The sequence below is a fragment of the Sinocyclocheilus anshuiensis genome, unplaced genomic scaffold (assembly GCF_001515605.1).
Source record: "Sinocyclocheilus anshuiensis isolate Anshui unplaced genomic scaffold, SAMN03320099.WGS_v1.1 scaffold163, whole genome shotgun sequence".
Taxonomy (NCBI): domain Eukaryota; kingdom Metazoa; phylum Chordata; class Actinopteri; order Cypriniformes; family Cyprinidae; genus Sinocyclocheilus; species Sinocyclocheilus anshuiensis.
The window spans coordinates 1,844,507-1,865,446 of NW_015548223.1; the positions used below are offsets into that span (position 1 = coordinate 1,844,507).

At 38.2% G+C, this 20,940-nt stretch overlaps 2 protein-coding genes across 4 annotated transcripts in view; both read right to left on the bottom strand.

Moving 5' to 3' along the window:
• LOC107654332 (proteoglycan 4-like) overlaps positions 1-20,940 on the bottom strand; it is a 134,360-nt gene that overhangs the window by 79,849 nt on the left and 33,571 nt on the right. The window lies entirely within an intron of this gene.
• LOC107654333 (uncharacterized) lies at positions 2,829-4,131 on the bottom strand. The gene is made up of 2 exons (XM_016441373.1): positions 3,170-4,131; positions 2,829-3,094 (listed from the first exon to the last, which is right to left on the bottom strand). Coding segments are annotated over exons 1-2 (768 nt in total). The 5' UTR covers positions 3,937-4,131; the 3' UTR covers positions 2,829-3,093.

The following is a 20,940-nucleotide window of genomic DNA, read 5'->3' on the forward strand; positions in this document are numbered from 1 at the left end:
TTATTTTAGTATTATTTCTATTCTATTACAGTATTTTATAAGTCTTAGGAAATGGGGGTGGGGGGGGTCATTTATTTCAGTTTTATTTTAAGTTCTGTACTTTAACTTAAAATTTATTCCACTGCCAGTGCAACATTTAACTTAAAAAGAAAGTATATCTAAGTTTAAGCTTTTCATCGGGCTTTCAATTTTTATATTTTATTTCAGCTCTATTTCAAATAACAAAAACTACTGTTAACATTTAGTTTTTTTCTATATGTATTATTGCTATCTATCTATCTAGCCATCTGATTTTATATGCATCTACTGTGTATTAGCTGCAGAAGTGACAGCTTTAACATTAAAGTAAAATGTTTTTAAAGGTCATCAGTCTTGCTCTCTCCTTTTCCTTCTCACATGCAAACCAAACACACACACACACACACACACACACACACACACACACACACACACACACACACACACACAGACACACACACACGATCAAGGCAACAGTCTCATTAAAAGCTGGTTAAAGTCTCACCTTAATTCATTCACTGGGGGACAGCCTAGTCATTTGTCATCAAAACAACAAAGCTCCTGTCTGTGTGTGTGTGTGTGTGTGTGTGTGTGTGTGTGTGTGGGCACTTCTCTATTCTCATAATGTGAGTAGCCAAAATAAAAGAGGAAAGTCAGAATCAGAATCAGAATCAGAATGAGCTTTATTGCCAGGTATGTTTACACATGATGGCTGCCTCCGTGATGAAATAATCAATAGTCCTAATAATTTAATTCCCCAGAAGACGTGACCTTTGAATTGAAAACACCAAACAAAAGATTTCAACTATTTGACATAAAATATAGCCACTATTACCTAAATAAATGTATAAATTAACCAACCAAAAAGCCAATAAGTCATAATTGGTGGTGCTATTGCTCATTAATACTTGAACAACATTATAATTTAGTGTCAAACTCAATCATAAGAAATCTTTTAAGACATCAAAAAAATTAAGAAATCTTTAATGAGAAAAAACAGGAAAAAAAAAAGAAAAAGATATGCATGGCTTCTTAGGGATTCTAGCATTAGATGGTGCATTAACCAAAAATAGTATTTTACTTATTCAAAATATTTTGTAATTTTAATAAATGAAATATAAGGTATCTGGTCAATTGTGTTTCCCTACTAAACTCGGGATGGAAAGTAAAGATAAGACATGAAGGACAGTTCAAATCCTGCTGCTGTTTTAAAGACATATGTGCTTTATAAATACTAATAAACCACAAATATGCATGCTAGGCAACTTGTAAACAGTGAATAGTGTTCTCTTAAGTATTACAGATATCTGTTGGTCTAACATTTTTTTTTTATATGTAGTTTAATATAATTCACTCAAAATGTCTGGGAAGTTGTTTTATAGTGCTGTAGCATCACGATGCCAACTTGTGCACAAGCACAAGTGACAATTTTGCAATACAAATTACTTTTCGTAAAAGTTTCTTTTCAGTCTGAAAGAGGACAATTGCTTGATTAAGAAAAGTGGCGATAACAGCCAAACGAGGCAGGAGATTGACTAATGACATATTTCACAAGAACATCTGAAAATTACCCCAAGTGTTCTTAGATCCGTTTTCTGAGATGACCTTTCAGTGTTAATTACTCGGAGAGGGACGCTGTGGGGATTTAAGTGTAAGGTATTTTCCAGGTTAACAGAATACAGCGGTTTAAGATTCATATAGAGCAGATGTTCACATTTTTACATTGCTATTTTACATACTGCTGCTCAGTTGATTCATACAGGTTTTACTCGAATCGGTGATGAATGTGTGCAGTTATTTCATTGCCACAACAATTTGTAAGTCAACAAGAAATCAAAACTGACACTACACTGTAAACAAATTATTTTAAGTTACTGGAGTATGTTTTAAGAGAAAATACTATTTCAGTATTTCTACTTCAAAATGTCACATTTAATTCAATCAATTTCTGAATGAACACCAAAGTGTCACCAATGTTTTTTCCCAAAGAAATAAAGGAAAAAGAAAAAAAAAAAAACGACTAGTAACACATTGAATAAATCATGCCATTTTGAATTAGAAAGACTGAAAGAGATTTACTCCAATAAACGTTAGTTTTATTTACAACTTCAAAAAGATAGAGAGATAGATATATAGATAAAGTGTACATCAACAAATAATTATGCAACGTACTTTATGCACAATCCTGGACTTATTGTGAAATATTCATCAGTGCCGGGGGTTTTTTTTATAAAAGAATTTATCTAAATAAATAATGTGCACTGCCTCAGAAACAACCCTGCTTTCCTGTTGACGTATAATCATGCAGGTAATTATACCATAAAATAGCCAAACCGGTCACGGAACACTCCAAAACGAGCAGATCCAAGTGCAGCACTTATTGGAAAATCCAAAAACAAACAGTAAATCCAAATCAGGGCAAAACAGAGCATCAGAAAACACATAACAGAAAATAATCAACCAGCAAACAAGACAAAGAAAACCAGGCTTACATGGAGGATGTTAAGGTAAATGAGACAAAGCTGAATGAAATGAGACCTGAATGTCAAAGCAAAGGGTGATGGGAACTGAAATCCAGAGAAACAGAACAAAACTACAAAGTGTGCCCTCTGGTGGCTATAAAGGGCACACCAACTAGACCCTGTGACATTACCCCCCCCCTCTACGGAGCGGATTCAAGATGCTCCACAAAAAGTCAATGAAATCCAGGAGGGAGGTGGGACTGGGGGAGGGATGGCGGGCCAGGTCCAAGTAGAGGCCCAGAAACAGAGGTAGGCCAGAGGGCCAGGGCGGAGCCGGCAAGGCAGGAGGCCAAGGCGGGGCCGGCAGAGCAGGTGGCCGGGGGGAGCCAGAGGGACAGACCAGCGAGGCTCTGGACGAACAACAACCCCGGCAGGCGACCAGGGCAGAACCAGGAGCTTGGCAGACCGCAAAGGCGGAGCTGATGACCACCTCAACTGAACTAACAGGGCCGATTAACCTCCTAGCAGCTCAGATAGTAGGACTGGAGCGGGCTCTGGATTGGATTCTGAAGGTTCCTGGACTGGAGTGGATTCTAGAGTGGACTCTGAGGGTTTACAGACTGGAGCGGGCTCTTGAGTGGATTCTGAGGGCTCACAGACTGGATTCTAGAGTTGACTCGGAGGGCTCACAGACTGGAGCGGGTTCTGGAGTGGACTCTGAAGCAGGCTCCTGGGCCAACAAAGCCGGAAGCTTACATGGGACCGGCAAAACAGAGAGCTTAGGTGGGGCCGGCAGGTCAAGGATCCTGGGAGAGACAGAAAGAGTGGACTGTTCAGTAACTTCTGGGACCACCAGGGTCGGGTCCTCCAGGACCACCGGACTTGAGACCACCAGAGTCGGGTCCTCCAGGACCACCTGACTCGAGACCATCAGAGTCAGGTCCTCCAGCACCACCGGATTCGAGACCACCAGAGTTGGCTCCTCCAGGACCACCGGATTCGAGACCACCAGAGTCGGCTCCTCCAGGACCACCTGACTTGAGATCACCGAAGTAGACTTTGCTGCCCTCCTCCTTCTCTTCCTCCGCTTAAGTATGGGAATAGATGACTGGTTCTGGGCTTGATTAGATGAGTGAGGTATGGGTGGGACGGTCCCTGCAGAAGGACTCTGGTTATGGTGATTAACTTTACCCTCCTTCCGGAGCTGCAAATATCTGGAGAAGCTCCAGAAGTCTAGACACTTCACCAGTTCCATCTCCCACGGCAATAGGGATTCATCTAGACAACGATTAAAAATATCCATACCTTGAACACCCAGCCTCTCCGCCCCGGTCCAGAATCTTTGGACAAAGGTCCGTAACTCCATTCCCCTCCGACGAAGCTTCTCCAGCCCTTGAAGCCCAGCTTGCTTCTCCGGAAATAGAGTCCTCTCCCTAATGCTGCTGGATCTGTACATGGCTGGTTGATTCTATCACGGAACACTCCAAAACAAGCAGATCCAAGTGCAGCATTTATTGGAAAATCCAAAAACAGAGTAAATCCAAATCAGGGCAAAACCGAGCATCAGAAAACACATAACAGAAATTAATCAACCAGCAAACAAAACAAAGAAAACCAGGCTTATATGGAGGATGTTAACAAGGTAAATGAGACACAGCTGAATGAAATGAGACATGATTGTCAAATCAAATGGTGATGGGAACTGAAGTCCAGAGAAACAAAACAAAACTACAAAGTGTCCCTCTGGTGGCTATAAAGGGCACACCAACTAGACCCTGTGACAAAACCGTTATTTAAACGTGGTTTCAGCAATCTCACAATTTGTCTGGCTTCATTCTGGCATGGAACGTAAACTTTTCACAATTCATTAAAATCCTAATAAATAAAATTAGGTTATATTCCTCATTTTCTCTTGTTGAATATCTGTTTCATAGGAAATACAGTTATTCACATTACAGAAGAAAAAGGCTTGTACACAGTAATTCACATTAGAGATTAAGATTAAGAGATTAAAATATTACTTATTATTGTTCTATTAAGAGATTAAAATATTAGCCACTATTGTTCTATTAAGGGATCAAAACAGTAGTCGTTTTTTCTCTGTTAAGAGATTAAAATTAGTCGCTATTGTTCTACAAAAAAATTAAAATATTAGTCGCTATTGTTTTATTAAAAGATTAAAATATTGTTCTATTAAGAGATTACAATATTAATCTCTAGTGTTATATTATAAGAGATTTTTACATTAAAATATTAAGAATTTGGTGTATTTTTACAATGCTGTTTCTTTGGATATTTTATTTGCTGGTAAGCAATTTTGTATGTTAGCCTCTTTGAAATAAAACAACAACTGAGATCGACTCCCAAGCTATTCTGATGATCTAGAAGAAATTCAAAAGAGCTTCGACATAACCAAGCAAACATTTAACGACTACAGAGTGAAGTGACTTGCTTTAACAGAGACATGACACAAACTCAAAACCAACAAGAGAATAAAATTAAGTGAGAAGCCATTTACACATCATAATCACATAATGCAGCACTCCACTCCATGCGCTGAAGATTCCTGAACACATTCTTATAAAGAAGACTAATCATCTTTGATGGTGCACTGATCACAGCAACTGTAATGACACAAAATTATGCCATTTTCCTCTTTCTGTTGTTTTCTCTTCTATTGTTTTCATTGTGAAGAAATTGGACTAGCATACATTTACTAGCAAAAATGCAATTTCATATTCCTTGTCTTTCCAAGTGGTTAAACATCATTGATTTACCAAAGCAAGGCTCTTTTCTTTGAACAGTGATTTTGGTTTGCATCTATAAAATTATGAAATATGCATAACTTTAATGCATAATGATTTATTTCTAAAGCAAGCTGTTCACAATTACGATTCAGAACATTTGTCTTTACAAGCACAAATAAATTGTTACTTTTTGTCATGCATGTTAATTTGTATAAGCTAGTCTGAGTCATTTCTAAACCCGTACGTGCTTCAAGCATTTTCAACTAAGAACAAAACCATGCACCGCAAAGTTTGTCTAAAATGAAGCAATTAAGTCTTTGTGGCAAACACTTGGTTGACAGTTTCTGCACTGTTTGAAATGTAACAGTGAATCTCTCCTGGGCAACCTCGCAGAGTAAAACAAGCTTTCCAGAGTTTTCCGGCACACTTTGAAGCTGACAGTTTATAAATACAGGGCGTATAGGGCATCTACGAAGAATGATGCCGATCCAAGCAGTTTATACATGCAGGATCAGGGCAATCTTGTACGTATGCTATTTTGCCCATCTCATTTATACGCAAATCAGATCATTATTGTTTGCAGTCTTTATGCTTTTAAAAACAGAAGCTCATGGATAACATGACAGCGAAAGTTTATGGACAACCCGCGAGGCAGCACGGTTTAGAAAGAAATGGACACATCTGAGAGTTTTGGCAAGCGTATTTTTCTCTGCTCAACCGAGCCCCAGAGGAGACATGCTGTCAGGTTTGAGAAACATGCAGTCAACAAGCTGACTGTTGAGTGTGATGGACAGCAATGTAATGCCACCCGGTGTAGTGCATCAAAACTCAGAAAAATCTGGTGCTGCACTTACTTAAGCTAAATGACATATACATTTGCTTTAGGGATACTGGGATCGTCATTGGAAATCACATACTATTCTGCCCCTTACTGCATTCTACTACAATGCATACTCTACTGCATGCTATTTTTACAGTATACTCTGAAGTACAGGGTATAAAACAGCATTTTGGGCTTATTTATGGCACAAAATGGAAGTTAAGAGATTAATGCATTGCGGGAACCATAGGACTCCTCAACATTTTATCATTAATGCATTTTGCAACATTAGCACTGTTACTGAACTGAACTGAATCCACACTGAACTGACTGAACAAAATAATGACACTGATAATGACAAAGAATAATGATAGAATCTCATATTTGATTAAGTTTGCATGATTTATTCTGTTATTTTCCTCTTTTTACTGTGAAGCAGCTTTGAAACAATTTGTATTGTATCAAATAGTATAAAAGGTAACATGACTTACTGCAACTTTTGACAAATAACCTCTAGTATGTCATTCCTGTTAACATGCATACAGAAATTGTGCATACTATGCATACACTATAAAAATTGATTTTAGTCTTGGTAAAGTTCAGTTTGGTACTTGCCATTTCTTTGTAATTATTTGTGAATTTTTCTAAGTCAAAACTGTTTCAAAGCAAACCCCACACCATATTATTTTAAGCGTATTGTATATTAAACTACATTTGTAAAATTAAGAAGAAAAAGTTGCTATGTGGTTGCTAGGTGGATGATTACTAGCCAAGACAAAAGAGCCCATCTTCAAGCCTCCATGATATTCTCACCTCTTTATATGTCTCAGGTCTCACATTTTGTTCACCCATTTTATTGTCTGCCAGGCAAAATCGGTCAGAAAAGTAATAGCACCTGTCATCAACAAGATGCATGAATGTAGTCACAGCTAAAGGATGTTGTTAGCCATGATGTACAGCACAGTCTGCAAACCTTTTAGCTGTGACTACATTCAAAACATTGCACAGCCTCAAGAGCCTTATTTCTTTTCTAAACCCAACATAGGTTCATTGGAAAGATGAGCCTCTATCTACCTACATTTTTGCAAAACTCCAGAAACGTACCTCCAATTCACTGCAGTTTCCAGCTGAAATAATCACTAGTGGCAGTAAAATACCAACAAATCGTATTACTTTTCACACAAATTATGATTACAGGGACAGATTATTGATTAATAAACATATTTTTGCACCGTTTCCTTTCACAATACTATATTATGACCTCAAAACATGCTTACCATAGTGCATGATTTGTAAACAAATACATTTTAATGTTTGCATCACATGACCAGCTCCATATTTATTGGTTTTCCAACAGTCAACTTGCTCGTTAGCTCACCCGGTACAGTGCCAAGTCCCATGAAACACGAGTCACAACACTCAATAAAAGAGTTTAAAGTCTTGTAGAAGCATGCCAAAGTGGCACAGTTGCTTCAGCAAATGCATTTTTATCTCGCATTTGCTTTTGTTAACACTATCGGTTAAGTTTAGGGTAAGGTTTAGTGTATGATTGCAAATTTATTATTTCAGTGGCAGATAATGATTACACAAACTACACAAACACAAATTATGATTACCGTGACAGATTATTGATTAATTAACACTTATTTTCACACCATTTCCTTGCACAATACTATATTTTGACCTTAAGACACTTTTAACATAGTGCATGATTTGTAAACTAATACATTTTGACATTTGCATCACATTTGTATGGTGAACGAGAAGTGCAAAACAAATCACAATTCTGAAAACAAAATAACAAATTACAAACGAAAATGCAAGTCTAAAAAACAAAATAACAATTCAGAAAACACAACAACAATTCAGAAAACATTATAACAAGTCAGGAAACACAATGACAAATTCGAAAACAAAATAACAAGTCAGAAAACACAACGACAAATCAGACAAACCGGAAGAGGTAGGTATAGTTTGAGACAGCGCCATTGGTTTGGGATTACTCACCGCTGACTGGACGAGACATCTGTCAATCAACGTATACAGGAAGAACCAGCCGAAAAACAGCAGAGTCGTGGTAGAAAGTTCAGAGATGGTATTAAAGTAGCTCAGTTTAAATGTATTGTATGAATTGCCCTTACTATGGAATAAAAACTACGGAGTGTCTATTTACATTTAGTTAAAAGTGACTCTAAATCATCAGCTTCAGTGGCGCAGATGAATAAGCGCGTGTCGTTGGCTTTTTGACGCGATCGACCCGGGTTCGATCCCGCCTTTTGCCGAACTTTTTTTTCTTCCCTTTTCAAATCTGGTATTAGCAATGGATTATATTTACCCTAAGTGAAAATAGCAGTATTATTAGCAATATGCTATTTACACTAAGTGCAAATATCTATTTACACTGTTAAAATAGCAGGATTTCTACTATCAAGTATACTACTTGTTGCAAATAGTGGCAATTATCTGCACTTCAGTATTGTAGTACATGTGAAATACCCAACTGTCTATACATTCCCTTGCATAATTTGTCTATTGCAAATTTGTACATACAATATACTGTTTACTGTCTCTTTGTCTGTTGTGTATTGTTTTTTACATATTTATTTTTACTCACTTATTTTTAATTTTGTTATCTGTGTCTTGTCACTTGTCAAACTCACTCTTTCGGTCTCGTTTGTGAGAGTGAAATGAATGAGTAGCACTCTGAAATAAACAGATAAGGTTTAGTATCAGTTCATCATCTCACAGCAACAATCAGTGAATCATCAACCTCTACACCTTTATTCTGTCAGCCCCATGTCAGCCTGTTTACTAGTGTGAATTACTTTAACGTCAATCTGAATGCGATAAAAGCTAAGCTGTGAAATCACTGCTGAAAAGCATATGTTGTATTTTGTGTGCTGTGTGTGCAAGTACTGAAATCTAGATTCAAAATGTAAAGGAATATTCCAAGTTAAATACAATTTAAGATCTCAACAAGAAATGCGACATGCTGCAAATCAGAAAAAAAGTACCCGTCCTTCAGTATGTAAAAGTAAACAAATAAAACAGAAATGCTAAATATTACTAATTTAGGATGCATTTGAATTGCATATAAAATTTCTATTCATTTGCATTACACAATTTTAACATAAACTAATAAATATAATGTGATGCATATTTCTCAGTCATACATACAGTAAATGAAACAGTTAAGAATTCTGTAATAGTACTAATAAACAATGTGGTTTAAACACAATAACCAGGTTTACAGTATTCAACATTGATAAATCCATAACTCCAACATTGATAAATTAAATAAATCCAAATGAAAGTGACATGTGGCGAAGTATGGTTACCCATACTAGGAATTAGTGCTCTGCGTTTAACCCATCCTAAGTGCACACACACAGCAGTGAACACACACACACACCGTGAACACACACCCGGAGCAGTGGGCAGCCATTTATGCTGCAGCGCCCGGGGAGCAGTTGGTGGTTCGGTGCCTTGCTCAAGGGCACCTCAGTCGTGGTATTGAAGGTGGGAGAGAGCACTGTACATTCACTCCTCCCACATACAATCCCTGCCGGTACGAGACTCAAACCTGCAACCTTTGGGTTACAAGTCCGATTCTCTAACCATTAGGCCACGACTTCCACGACTTCACGATTGAAATTATTTCAATCTCCTATTTTAACTAACTGAATATTGATTGTTCCACAGCTAACCATATTTTAACAATGTTAATTATTTTTAACATATTTTTTTTATTTAAATAAAATCAAATAGATGCAAAGAGTTAAAAATAAACAAATAAAAGTGTGCAGAAATCTTACCAGTTTCTTACCCGTTCCATTTATATATGAACAACAGATATGCATCACATTAAGTTTATTAGTTTACATTAAAACTGTGTAATCTAAATAGAAAACTATTTTATATGCAATTCAAATTTAAATTTATGCCTAAACATTTTTTTTTTTTTTTTGCACGACAGTAAGTCGGCATTTTAAGTGCACAATTTTGAATGCATCTTAGTTTGATTTTGCAAATTATTCTGTGGCAATCGACAACATAAAATACATTAGAAATAAAACATGAAACAAAGCCAAACCAAAAGCAATATTGCATTCTCTCATCTCAAGGACAAAGAAAAAAATTCCGCTTCTGTAGCATCAAATATTTTCAGCCAGACTAATGAATCGTCTCTTTGGAAGCCAAGAGACTCCCTAGCTAGTGTATCACAGTTAATTCTGTAAAGATTTTTAGTTATTCGCCATTTATCAGGTGCGTTTTATTGAAAGCAGTGTACAGCACACTAATTGCAGGAAACGTCCCCTTGGAACTAAGCGCATTGCTGTAGGGCTCAATGGTTATTGACCGCAGACCGTAATCTCTGTGTAATCAAGCAATTGTTAATGTACTTTGCTCTGCGTTTTGGTGACCAAAAGCAGTGTAATGAAATCCTTTGGTGATGCGCTTCAAAACAACTAACTAAATAAAATGGAAATGGATGGAACTTTCTTGGTGGCAGTTCTTGAGGAAGAAACGAGCACTAAACGGATGCCTTTGGGGCATGTGTGATTAATTACGGTGTCTTTACCGCCACAGCGGGAGCATCAGTGTGTGTTTGTTTGCCCCCTAAACCACACTAACTGTTGGATAAACATATGTCTCTGGAGTGATTTTGTTTGGACGTTTAACCTTGCATTATATTATTTCTGAATGCACTGCAAGGTGCCATTGACTGCTGTAAACAAATGATGGATTTTTGTTCTCTATGCTTTATAGAGAAAATTTATTATTCCTCGCAGGCATTGCAGTGCACACAATTTGTCCACTATGTGATACTACATTAGAATATTAAAAGTAAGACAAATACAAATATAATTAAAAAATAAACAATAATTCTAAATGAATAAACAAAAACACAAAACTACACTAACTGGCCATAATCGAGTTAATTAAAGGAATATTTCACCCAAAAATAAAATTTACTGAAAATGCACTCATGCTCTGGCCATCCAAGATGTAGATAAGTTTGTTTCTTCATCAGAACAGATTTGGAGAAATGTAGCATTGCATCACTTGCTCAGCAATGGATGCTCTGCAGTGAATGGGTGCCGTCAGAATGAGAGTCCACAATAATAATAATAAAAACATCACAATAATCCACAAGTAATCCACACCACTCCAGTCCATCAGTTAATATCTTGTGAAGTGAAAAGCTGCATCTTTGTAAGAAACAAATGCATCATTAAAGTGTTTTTAACTTTAAACCACTGCTTCTGGCTGAAATTTGAGCCCTCTATTCATAATATTGCTTTCTCCAGTCAAAAAGTAATCTGGTCCGAATCAGGAGAGAAATATGCACAGGTCAAGCAACGTTTACAAGCAAAAGCAGTCCAAGAGAGATCTAAACAAATATGTTGGTGGATTTCAATGTGAGAGGACAACAGAGGATGGACTTTTTCACTGGAGGAAGCGTTATTATGGATTATGGCCAAAAGAGAAGGTTTAAAGTTAAAACATCTTAATGATGGATTAGTTTCAAACATGCAGCTTTTCACTTCACAAGATGTTAACTGATGGACTGGAGTGGTGTGGATTACTTGTGGATTATTGTGATGTTTTTATCAGCTGTTTGGACTCTCATTCTGACGGCACCCATGTGCAAGTGATTTCTCCAAATCTGGATGGCCTGAGGACAAGTATTTTTTCAGCAAAGTTTTGGGTGAACTATTCCTTTAAGTCATGTTTAAAGTCATGTTTACACGCTGCCATAAACAATGCCATAGAAGGTGGCAACATATGAACTTATTATACCACAAAAATTTTGCTACCTGACAGATATTATATATTGTAAACTAGCCAATCCGAAACATTATGTGCCTGTTGTCTCCCAATTGAAAGATACATTGGCATGGCCTATGCTTTTTAGCCAATCAGGATCATTCTGTGCCTGTCAATCATTTTATGTCTTTGGGTTTTCTGACATCAGCTCTGCTGAAGGGTTGAGTTTTGATGAGAAGTTGGGGAAAAAAATTGTTTTAAAAAATTGCTATTTTACAGCACTTTTAAAATCAGCTCAAACACTGTAAGTGAATAAATCTTTGATCAAACAAATTTTGTTTGTATTGACATTCACAGAAAGCCTGCCTGAGAGCATTTTAGCAGGTTTTGTGTGCTTTTGGGGACAGAATATCTGGAAAATGTTCCCAGAAGTTGCAAAAAAAGAGAAACAAAAGGAAAATTATTAAAAGAAAAATGAAAACGGCTGCATTACTGTAGCCTAAAACAATGACTAACACAGAGGTGTAAAGTATTGGAGTAAACGTTATTAGTTACTTGAGTATCTTTTCGGATACTTTGTAGTTGTACGGAGTATCAAAGACATTAGCAACTTTTACTCTCTACTTCACTACATTTTTGAATGAGTATCTGTACTCTTTACTCCACTACATTTGAAATGAGTGTTGCAGTTACACATTACATTTTGCATGGACCTAGCTTTTTCTGCAGCAGTTTATTTCTGCTTCAAAAGACGTGATACGTGCAAAGACGTGATACCTACTACAGGGCACCGATAGTCCTAGATCTTGTGCGTTTTGCCCTTACTCATCCAAACTTGTCAACAAGGCTAATTTATGTGAATGCGAGTTCCTTAGCAAGTATTTGTGAATCACAGGTGTTTTATATATGGTCACTTCCTGTCCTGTCTCTCGTGGTGTTTGTAGTCCGTTTGTTTCATTGGTTCCCCTTGATTAGTCTCCTCAGGTGTGTCTTATCTTGTTAAGCTTGTTAGCCCCATGCGTATATATAGCCCTAGTTTTTCTTTAGTTCCTTGTGAGTTGTTGAATGTAATGGTTGTCTGTTTGCCAGTCATTCTGTTTTTTGCTCCCTTTGTTTTTTGGCTTATTGTTTGTTCTAGTTTTTTCATTAAATACCAGTACATAGATCCTTGCCTCTGCCTGTTTTCCCCAGCTCCTCCACAACGTTACAGTTTTTGACTGGCAAATCTCTTTGACTAGTGCATCTTTGAGCCTATATTTAGTATAAGTAAAATACTTAAGTACTGTTAAAATCAGATACTCTAAGGATTTTACTCAAGTTGTTTTGGAATTGGTGTCTTGTAACGTGTAGTGGAGTAATTTTCACTGTAAGGTATCTGTACTTTTACTCAAGTATGGTTTTTAGGTACTCTTTATACCTCTGGACTAACAATATGTCTTATCACATATGCATCACCAGTATCAGTACTGCAGCGTCTGAAGCAATCCTCTTTAGATGTGTCTGTATTCACTGCTCTTTCTTTCTCTTTCATATGTCTAACACTCTGTCTGACTTAAAGGAGTCACTTTCCAGATAAATAACCTCAGTGTGGTAAAGTGGATGTGGAGGTGCAGGGTAATTGACTTCATACGCCTTGGCTCCTCTTATGTAAACCTGTAGTCACGCCACATGACAGCCACAAGATAAACATCATTTAGGAAGTGCAAACTGGGCCTGATGGCAATGAATCAACCCTGAATCTATTCATCCGAACTATGGATCAATAGAGCAAACCATTTCACCAAACAGATTAAAGGGTTCTGCTGTTATCACAGACGCTAGAAGCTGAGCAGAGAAATGCAGTTTATATAATATCAATTTACAGCCAGACTGTGGCCACTAGACAAATCTTGATACTTGAGACTTTATGTTTGGATATTTTGATATTTGATGCTTTTCTCAATATTTATGTTTGCTTTGAAATGGCTAAAAGGGGATTATTTTTTCCAATCAGAAAACCTATAATTTCAACCAAACAGCTATTATAGTCAATTAGATTCAAACAGTTTAATGCAAGAAGTAAAAAAAAAAAAAAAACCCTAATAATCTTTTTTTTTTTAAATAATGGAAACGTCTTCCACGCTGTTAACTGAGACATGGAAGTAAATAAAGACACGTAAGACTGATATTTAATAATTAATTCCTTGTATTAGATAGATAGATAGATAGATAGATAGATATATAGAGCTAGCACATGAAGGCTGAGCAGCACTCATAAGCATTTTGATAAAAACAGAACCGGATTTCTGCAACCACTGAGGGAAATAAACATGACAGCATTTATATCACAATATCCTCAATCCTCAAACGAGAGCTGGTTTGTCATTTCAAGGAACTGTAAGCTGGTTGAGCAGCCATTAAAATACACATCCGTGCAAGCATGGAGAGAGAAAGAGTGAGAGCTTCCTAATATGCAGGTGTGAGTTTGGCATGTTAACTTTGAGCTTGTGTCTTGCTGAGATGTAGACTCCAGCACATTGAGTCATGTTTAGCGGGTGGGAGGGAGAGTGTCAAACGCAGGGCTGTTTATCGCTCTCAAACAAACACATTCACAGAGTGAGCTATTGGAACGGACAAAAGACTTTCAAGGAGAAAAAAAAAAAAATTTTGTACTAAACATGGTCAAGTCTAATCTCAGTCAAATACAATGGAGGTCACAAGTCTGAGACCGTGAATGAAAATGCTTCTATTCTGCATTCAAATTCAATGCAAACTTTTCAATCACAAATTATTTTAGCAGCATAAACATGTAAATTAATAAAATTTACATGAATAATTGACAACCCATGATGATCATGTTCTCCAGCATGATTTGAGATTTTCAAAAGATCGTGTTATGCTTCAATAAAACATCTGACCATCTGTTAAAAGGACTTAAAGGGTTAGTTCACCCAAAAATGAAAATTAGCCCATGATTTACTCACCCTCAAGGCATCCTAGGTGTATATGACTTTCTTCTTTCAGACGAATCCAGTCGGAGTTATATAAAAAAAATGTCTTTGATCTTCCAAGCTTTAGAATGGCACTCAGCAGGTGTTACAGTTTATCAGTCCAAAAGAAGTGAAATTAAGCACATACATCTATAGTAAAACGTGGCTCACATGGCTCCGGGGGGTGAATGAAGGTCTTCTGTAGCGAATCCATGCATTGTTATAATAAAAATATACATATTCAAAAACGTATGAACACTTTTCTGTCACTTCCTGTAGCTGTTGTAAGCGCGTTCATTCCGGGCGGATGACGTAGGACATATGGGTAGCGCATGCTCCGGTGAGAAGTGACGAACGCGGAAGCAGAGAGGAGAGAAAGCAAAACACCGGTCATGAATTAGAAGTACAAAACGAGGATTTATAAAGAAAAATGTCAGAGGATTTCGATATAAGCCAAGAGGAGACTGGTTTTCCTTTGCTAAAGTAAGGAAACTTTGCTTCCTTTGCTCCTGTAAACAAATGTTGGTTTTTTGCGAGACTAGCATATTCTCACCGGCGCATGCACTACGCATACGTCCTACGTCATCCACCCGGAACAGATTCCGCATACGACAGTTAGCGCAAGCTACAGAAAAGTGTTTATAAGTTTTTGAATATGTATATTTTTATTACAACAACGCATGGATTCACTACAGAAGGCCTTCATTCACTTCCCGGAGCCGTGTGAGGCACATTTTACTATGGATATATGCGCTTAATTTCACTTCTTTTGGACTGATGAACTGAAACACCCACTGAGTGTCATTCTAAAGCTTGGAAGATCAAAGACATTTTTTAATATAACTCCGACTGGATTCGTCTGAAAGAAGAAAGTCATATACACCTAGGATGCCTTGAGGGTGAGTAAATCATGGGCTAATTTTCATTTTTGGGTGAACTAACCCTTTAGAGTTTAAGTTTGTCATTTCTTCAATTAAACTACATTTTATAAACGATTATACGTTTGATCTGTGTATGTGTGTGTGTATATATGTATGTATGTATATATATATATTATTTGTTTTTATACATATTCCAAGCTTTGTCAATATTGTTGTCACGCTATGCTGTATCAAACACACAAAGATAAAGAAGAAGGTTTATAAAGTCTTTAAACCAACACACAGGTAATCCACAACACAGGATAGAGTTGACGAGACCAGACAAACAATGGGGAAGAACACAGGGTTTAAATAAGAGGGGAACTAACAAGATAATTCAACTAAACAGGTGAACATGATGACTAATTAAACACACAAGGAAAACTAGGTCACAGGGCTAGATAAACACAACAGAAACTGTGACAGAACGCCCCCCTCCCAGGAGGCGCAACCCCGTGCCATGAAGACAAGGAGGCAAGGATGAGGAGGTGGCGCAGGGATGGTGAAGGGGCTGGCAAAGGGATGGCACACAAAGGCAGAGGGGTGCAGGAAGAGGCTTGGGAGGAGGACAAACAACAAAGTCCGGGGTGGTAATGACAGAGGTGAAAGCCAGGGAGAGGCCTTGAGCCGGGGCATGATGGCAGGTGCCCAGGCCACAGCCAGAATGGTGCTCCATGGTGCCGGCGATGGAGGGAGGAGCCAAGGTGTGATAGGAACACATGCCACCATGGGGATGACTGGAGGCAATGACGGCAATGGAGGTGGAGCCCACTGTGCAGATAGAGAGTCGAGGAGGTGGAGCGATGCCGAGGATCCAGGCGGCAGCGACGGAGCTGTAGCGACAATGGCCCGAGATGTAGGTGGGGATCCAGAGGCCAGAGGGCGAGCTGGAGCGACCGAGGTGAGGGAAGGCGGAGCGGGCCATAGCTAAAGCGGTGGAGGGCCAGAGTGCAGCAGATGGCCCATAAGTCCGCAGCAGAAGCGTGGCGAAGTCCCACCCAGGTGGAGCCAACTGACCGAGGGAGCCCGGCGAGGCCGAATGGCTGATGGTCCACGCTGGAATCGAGGGTAGGAGGAGCGCAGACGCAGGAGTCTGGACAGCAGGACAAAGTCGAATGGAGCCATCCGAGGCCGGAGGCAGAGCCCCAGGCTCCTCAGGTCCAGGAGGCTCGGTCGCTCCTATTGGCGATGGCTCAGACGTTGTGGCTGAGGCGTTCTCTCCATCTGCGGTGGGCTCAGGCTGTCACTCCTGGCTGGGCACTGGGTTGGGAGTGGGGCTGGCGTCTTCATCTACGAGGCCAACGGTGAAGGCAGATCCGCAAGAGCTCAGCACCCACTCCACATAAGTGGCGAAGCTCCCTCGAGGACCCTCTCCGGACAACTGCGCTCGTGTATTGTGTTCAGGCCGGCGTGAAGGAACAAGCAAAGGCAGTCATCCGGGAAGGTGGTCTGATGGGCGATACTCAGGAATTCTTCCATGTGCTCCTCGAGGGAGCAAACTCCCTGCTCAAGGCACAGGAGGCGTACGGCAGGGAGGTCCATGACAGTGGAACAAAAAAAATCACAAAAGAAAACACTGAATCAAACAAAAATGCACAAAACAAACACCGGTTTACTTTCACATTACAGTCCGGTCTTCTGTCACGCTATGCTGTAAACAAATGTACGAAAATGAAGAAGAAGGTTTATAAAATCTTTAATCCAACCCACAGGCAATCCACAACACAGGATTGAGTTGACGAGACCGGAAAAACACTGGGGAAGAACACAGGGTTTAAATAAGAGGGGAACTAACAAGATAATTCAACTAAACAGGTGAACATGACTAATTAGACACATCAGGAAAACTGAGAAATCTGAGAAAATCATCTCAATTTTGTTATAATTTTCTAAAACGTTCTGTTCAGGAATATCAAAAAATAAACAAAAACACAAGAAAGAATATTAAACTCATGTGCCGTTTTACATGGCCAATGAACAATAAAAAAAAAAAATTCTATAGATTAAAGGAAAGAAAGAAAGAAAGAATGATGGATAGAAAAAAGGGCATAAAGAAGGAACGTTGGAAATAACAATTGACAGAAAAAGAAAAAGACTGAACAATACATAAAATTATAAAGAACGATGGATAGCAAGAGAAAGAAAGAAAGAAAGAAAGATAGACGGTGGATAGATATAAAGACTAAAACTTTCTATTGAGGAATATCCAAAATCGATGTGGTCTCAGGCACGTTCTACTCCAATGTATGTCTACAGAAAGAACCAATCACGCGCATCTAGAAAGCTCACCACATTTCCAGATGGGCAAATTGCGTTACCCAAACAACATTATCCATTAAACCTCACATTTGTGCTCAATTACATCTGACAGCAGTGGCGTCTGATTATCCAGTCTGTCGAGTTGGCCGCTCCAGAGCTCTGATGGCTGCGTAAGCCCAAGCTTAGAGGTATCAGGAGCCCGGCTGATCCACGGCCTTGTTTGTGTTCTCTGGGCTCTGACGTGGCTCGAATGAGCCACATACCAGCCTCCTCACCCACCACCATCTGTGTTGATGTAAAATAACCCTGGATCCTCTGATCCCGGATCAGTTTCCTCCTCTTGATTCTGTTAGGACTGGGGTTGAGGAAACTGGTCCTGGACGAGGCCTTATGGTCAACGCCTACTCCAATTAGCCTCCACAAATGCAAAAGCCCCAAAGGTGTGGGAGGTAAAAACAAGAAAGAAACACGCTGTACAACACAACAATATTCTATGACAGGGTTAAGTGAGCCATACATATATTATTACTTATGCAGAACTCCTAATTTCTAATGACTAATATAAAGGTAGAATGCATGGAAAACGTGGAACTCCTAAAACTGACATTAAACTAAAAAGACTACCCATGGAAAAGAGGAGTTTGCAAGAGATACACAGCCTGAAAAGTGAACCATAATATCAACAATAACAGTTTAACCCTTTACAGCCCGACATATTAAAAAAGAGTCAGAATTTAGTTTCCCCCCCAAATGAACAGTTTATTAAATCTTTAGATGAAATCTAAAACAAAAAAGTTTGCATGTTTTTTGTTGAATATCATCTGATGCATCAGGTTTTTATGGCTCATGTAGCATGATATAGTGAGAATATATTCAGAAGCCCAAATTAAGCAAAAATGTGCAATTTGGTGCAGATGCTGATATTTATATGGCTAAAAAGTAAGATGAAATTCTGATAGCTTATAATGTAAATCAGTGCGATCTTTATCTTTAACAGTATAGCAGTATGCAATGCATATAAATATCAGTTGTCACTCAATATCTCCCAATAATATGTCTTAGTAAGATGATAATTGTATGAATAATCAAGTAAACCTAAGTTGCTTCAGTCCAGTAAGTGCTCATCTTGAAATATTCTAACAATATAAAAGTTATTCTTACATTTACTTTGTAAAAATCTGTAAAGATTTCAAGGTGGACGTTTTTACAATTACACTAAAAGGGCTTTTACTTGATTCAATAGTATAAACTATGAATCAGACAACAGAAGGCATGTAGTAGATTGTGTACAGCAGGTTTTTTAGCAATGTTTTGATCATGGTGATAATTACTGAAATTTGCAAATGTATGATACAATAGGCTTTGCAGGGTTAAGGGACTAAAACTGAGCTGTGTTGGGCCACAGAATTACAAATTACATATTACTTTTCATTCTACCTTTTCTAAGACCATTCTCCATGTTATTACATTAATAGGAGCCACAAACAAAGCAGCGAGCAATACTACACAGCAATTATGAGCTAATTTTGCACACCAGTGTTTGAGTGTTCTCAAAGGAACAAGAAAGTTGTAATTCTCAGGCCTTCATCAGCTATAACAAACAATCTTGTGTGCATTATAGGCCATATGAAGCAAACTGCCTCAAATTATCCTCACTTAAAATCATTACTTTCTAAGGCTTTTCCCACTATGATAAATGCTGGATTTATGTTCTTTTGAAACTTTGTTGAGGTTGTGTTGAGTCAGGTTTCATGCTTTTTATTCTGAAAGGGGGTTAGCACTGCTTTTAACCTGGGTTTATGAAGCCCTGCTTCACTAAAAATTCTCATGCGTTTTGTACAGTCAGAAACTAAAATAAGATTCACATCTAAGGAAAACCGTTGAATCGATTTCACTGACATTTGTAGAGATGGACAAGTTACATATATTTAGTGCATTTCCATAGCTGACATAAACATGAAAAGATAAGTCAACATTAAATCAAAAATTCTATTTAATGAAGTTCTTGTTTTTAATATAATGTACAGGTGAATCCATTCAGCTCTAAACAGAAGAAAGTCCATATCACTTTTATATGGAAGAATTTCTGTCTTCTGAAGTCATATAAAAAGCATTATGCACTGAAAAGAAATGAAAGATGAAAATATGACAATGCAATCAGTGCATCACTTTTCATGCTAAAAAAGTCATACAGGTTAGGAACATGAGAGTGAGTGAACTAACCATTGAAATGTGTGTGCTTTAGTGAAGAGTGAGTCTGTTTTGCACATGTCGGTATGTTTAAACGTGTTTGTGTGCATCGCATGGTCATTCAAGAAAAAAACAGATTCCCTCTGCTGTACACAGAGCCGTTTTATCTCCTGAGCGCTGTCCCACTTCTGCATTCTGTAAATACCCTCGCAAAAGCAAGAGAATGCCCTAATGTAGGCCATAGTGTCTTCTGGAAACCTTCTCTTGAGCGAGTCATGTCTGAACCGGGGCAGAGTCCGGAGCATTTTTAAACATTTTCACTTTGTATTGATGTGCACCAACTAATCGCTCACAATAAGACAAGAATGGTGTATTAAGAAAGTAATAAAGTGCATTTTGATTTCAAGTTGACTTTTTCACAAGCATGAGATGCTCCTGGATCAATGTCCTTTGTTGCTTATGTTACAAAATTCTTAACCAATCATAGTCCTCTGATCGTATGGGTAGTGTAGGGTTTGGATTATGATTGTTTGAAAATATTTTTTTTCAATGAATGATTGATTCAGGAATATGTCTTTAAAAAAAATGTATGCTATAGCAAACAAACTGCAAAACAAACTGGGTGTTTTAGCTTGGATGACTTGCTCCATCAAGACATTTAACAGCATCAAAATAATTCCAATCAAACTAATATGCAGCGACTTCTGGGCTGTGAGTAGCTTCTGCAGTAACCTGCAATCCAATTTAGCAACTACAGTAGCAAATGTCAATGCTTTGAAATAA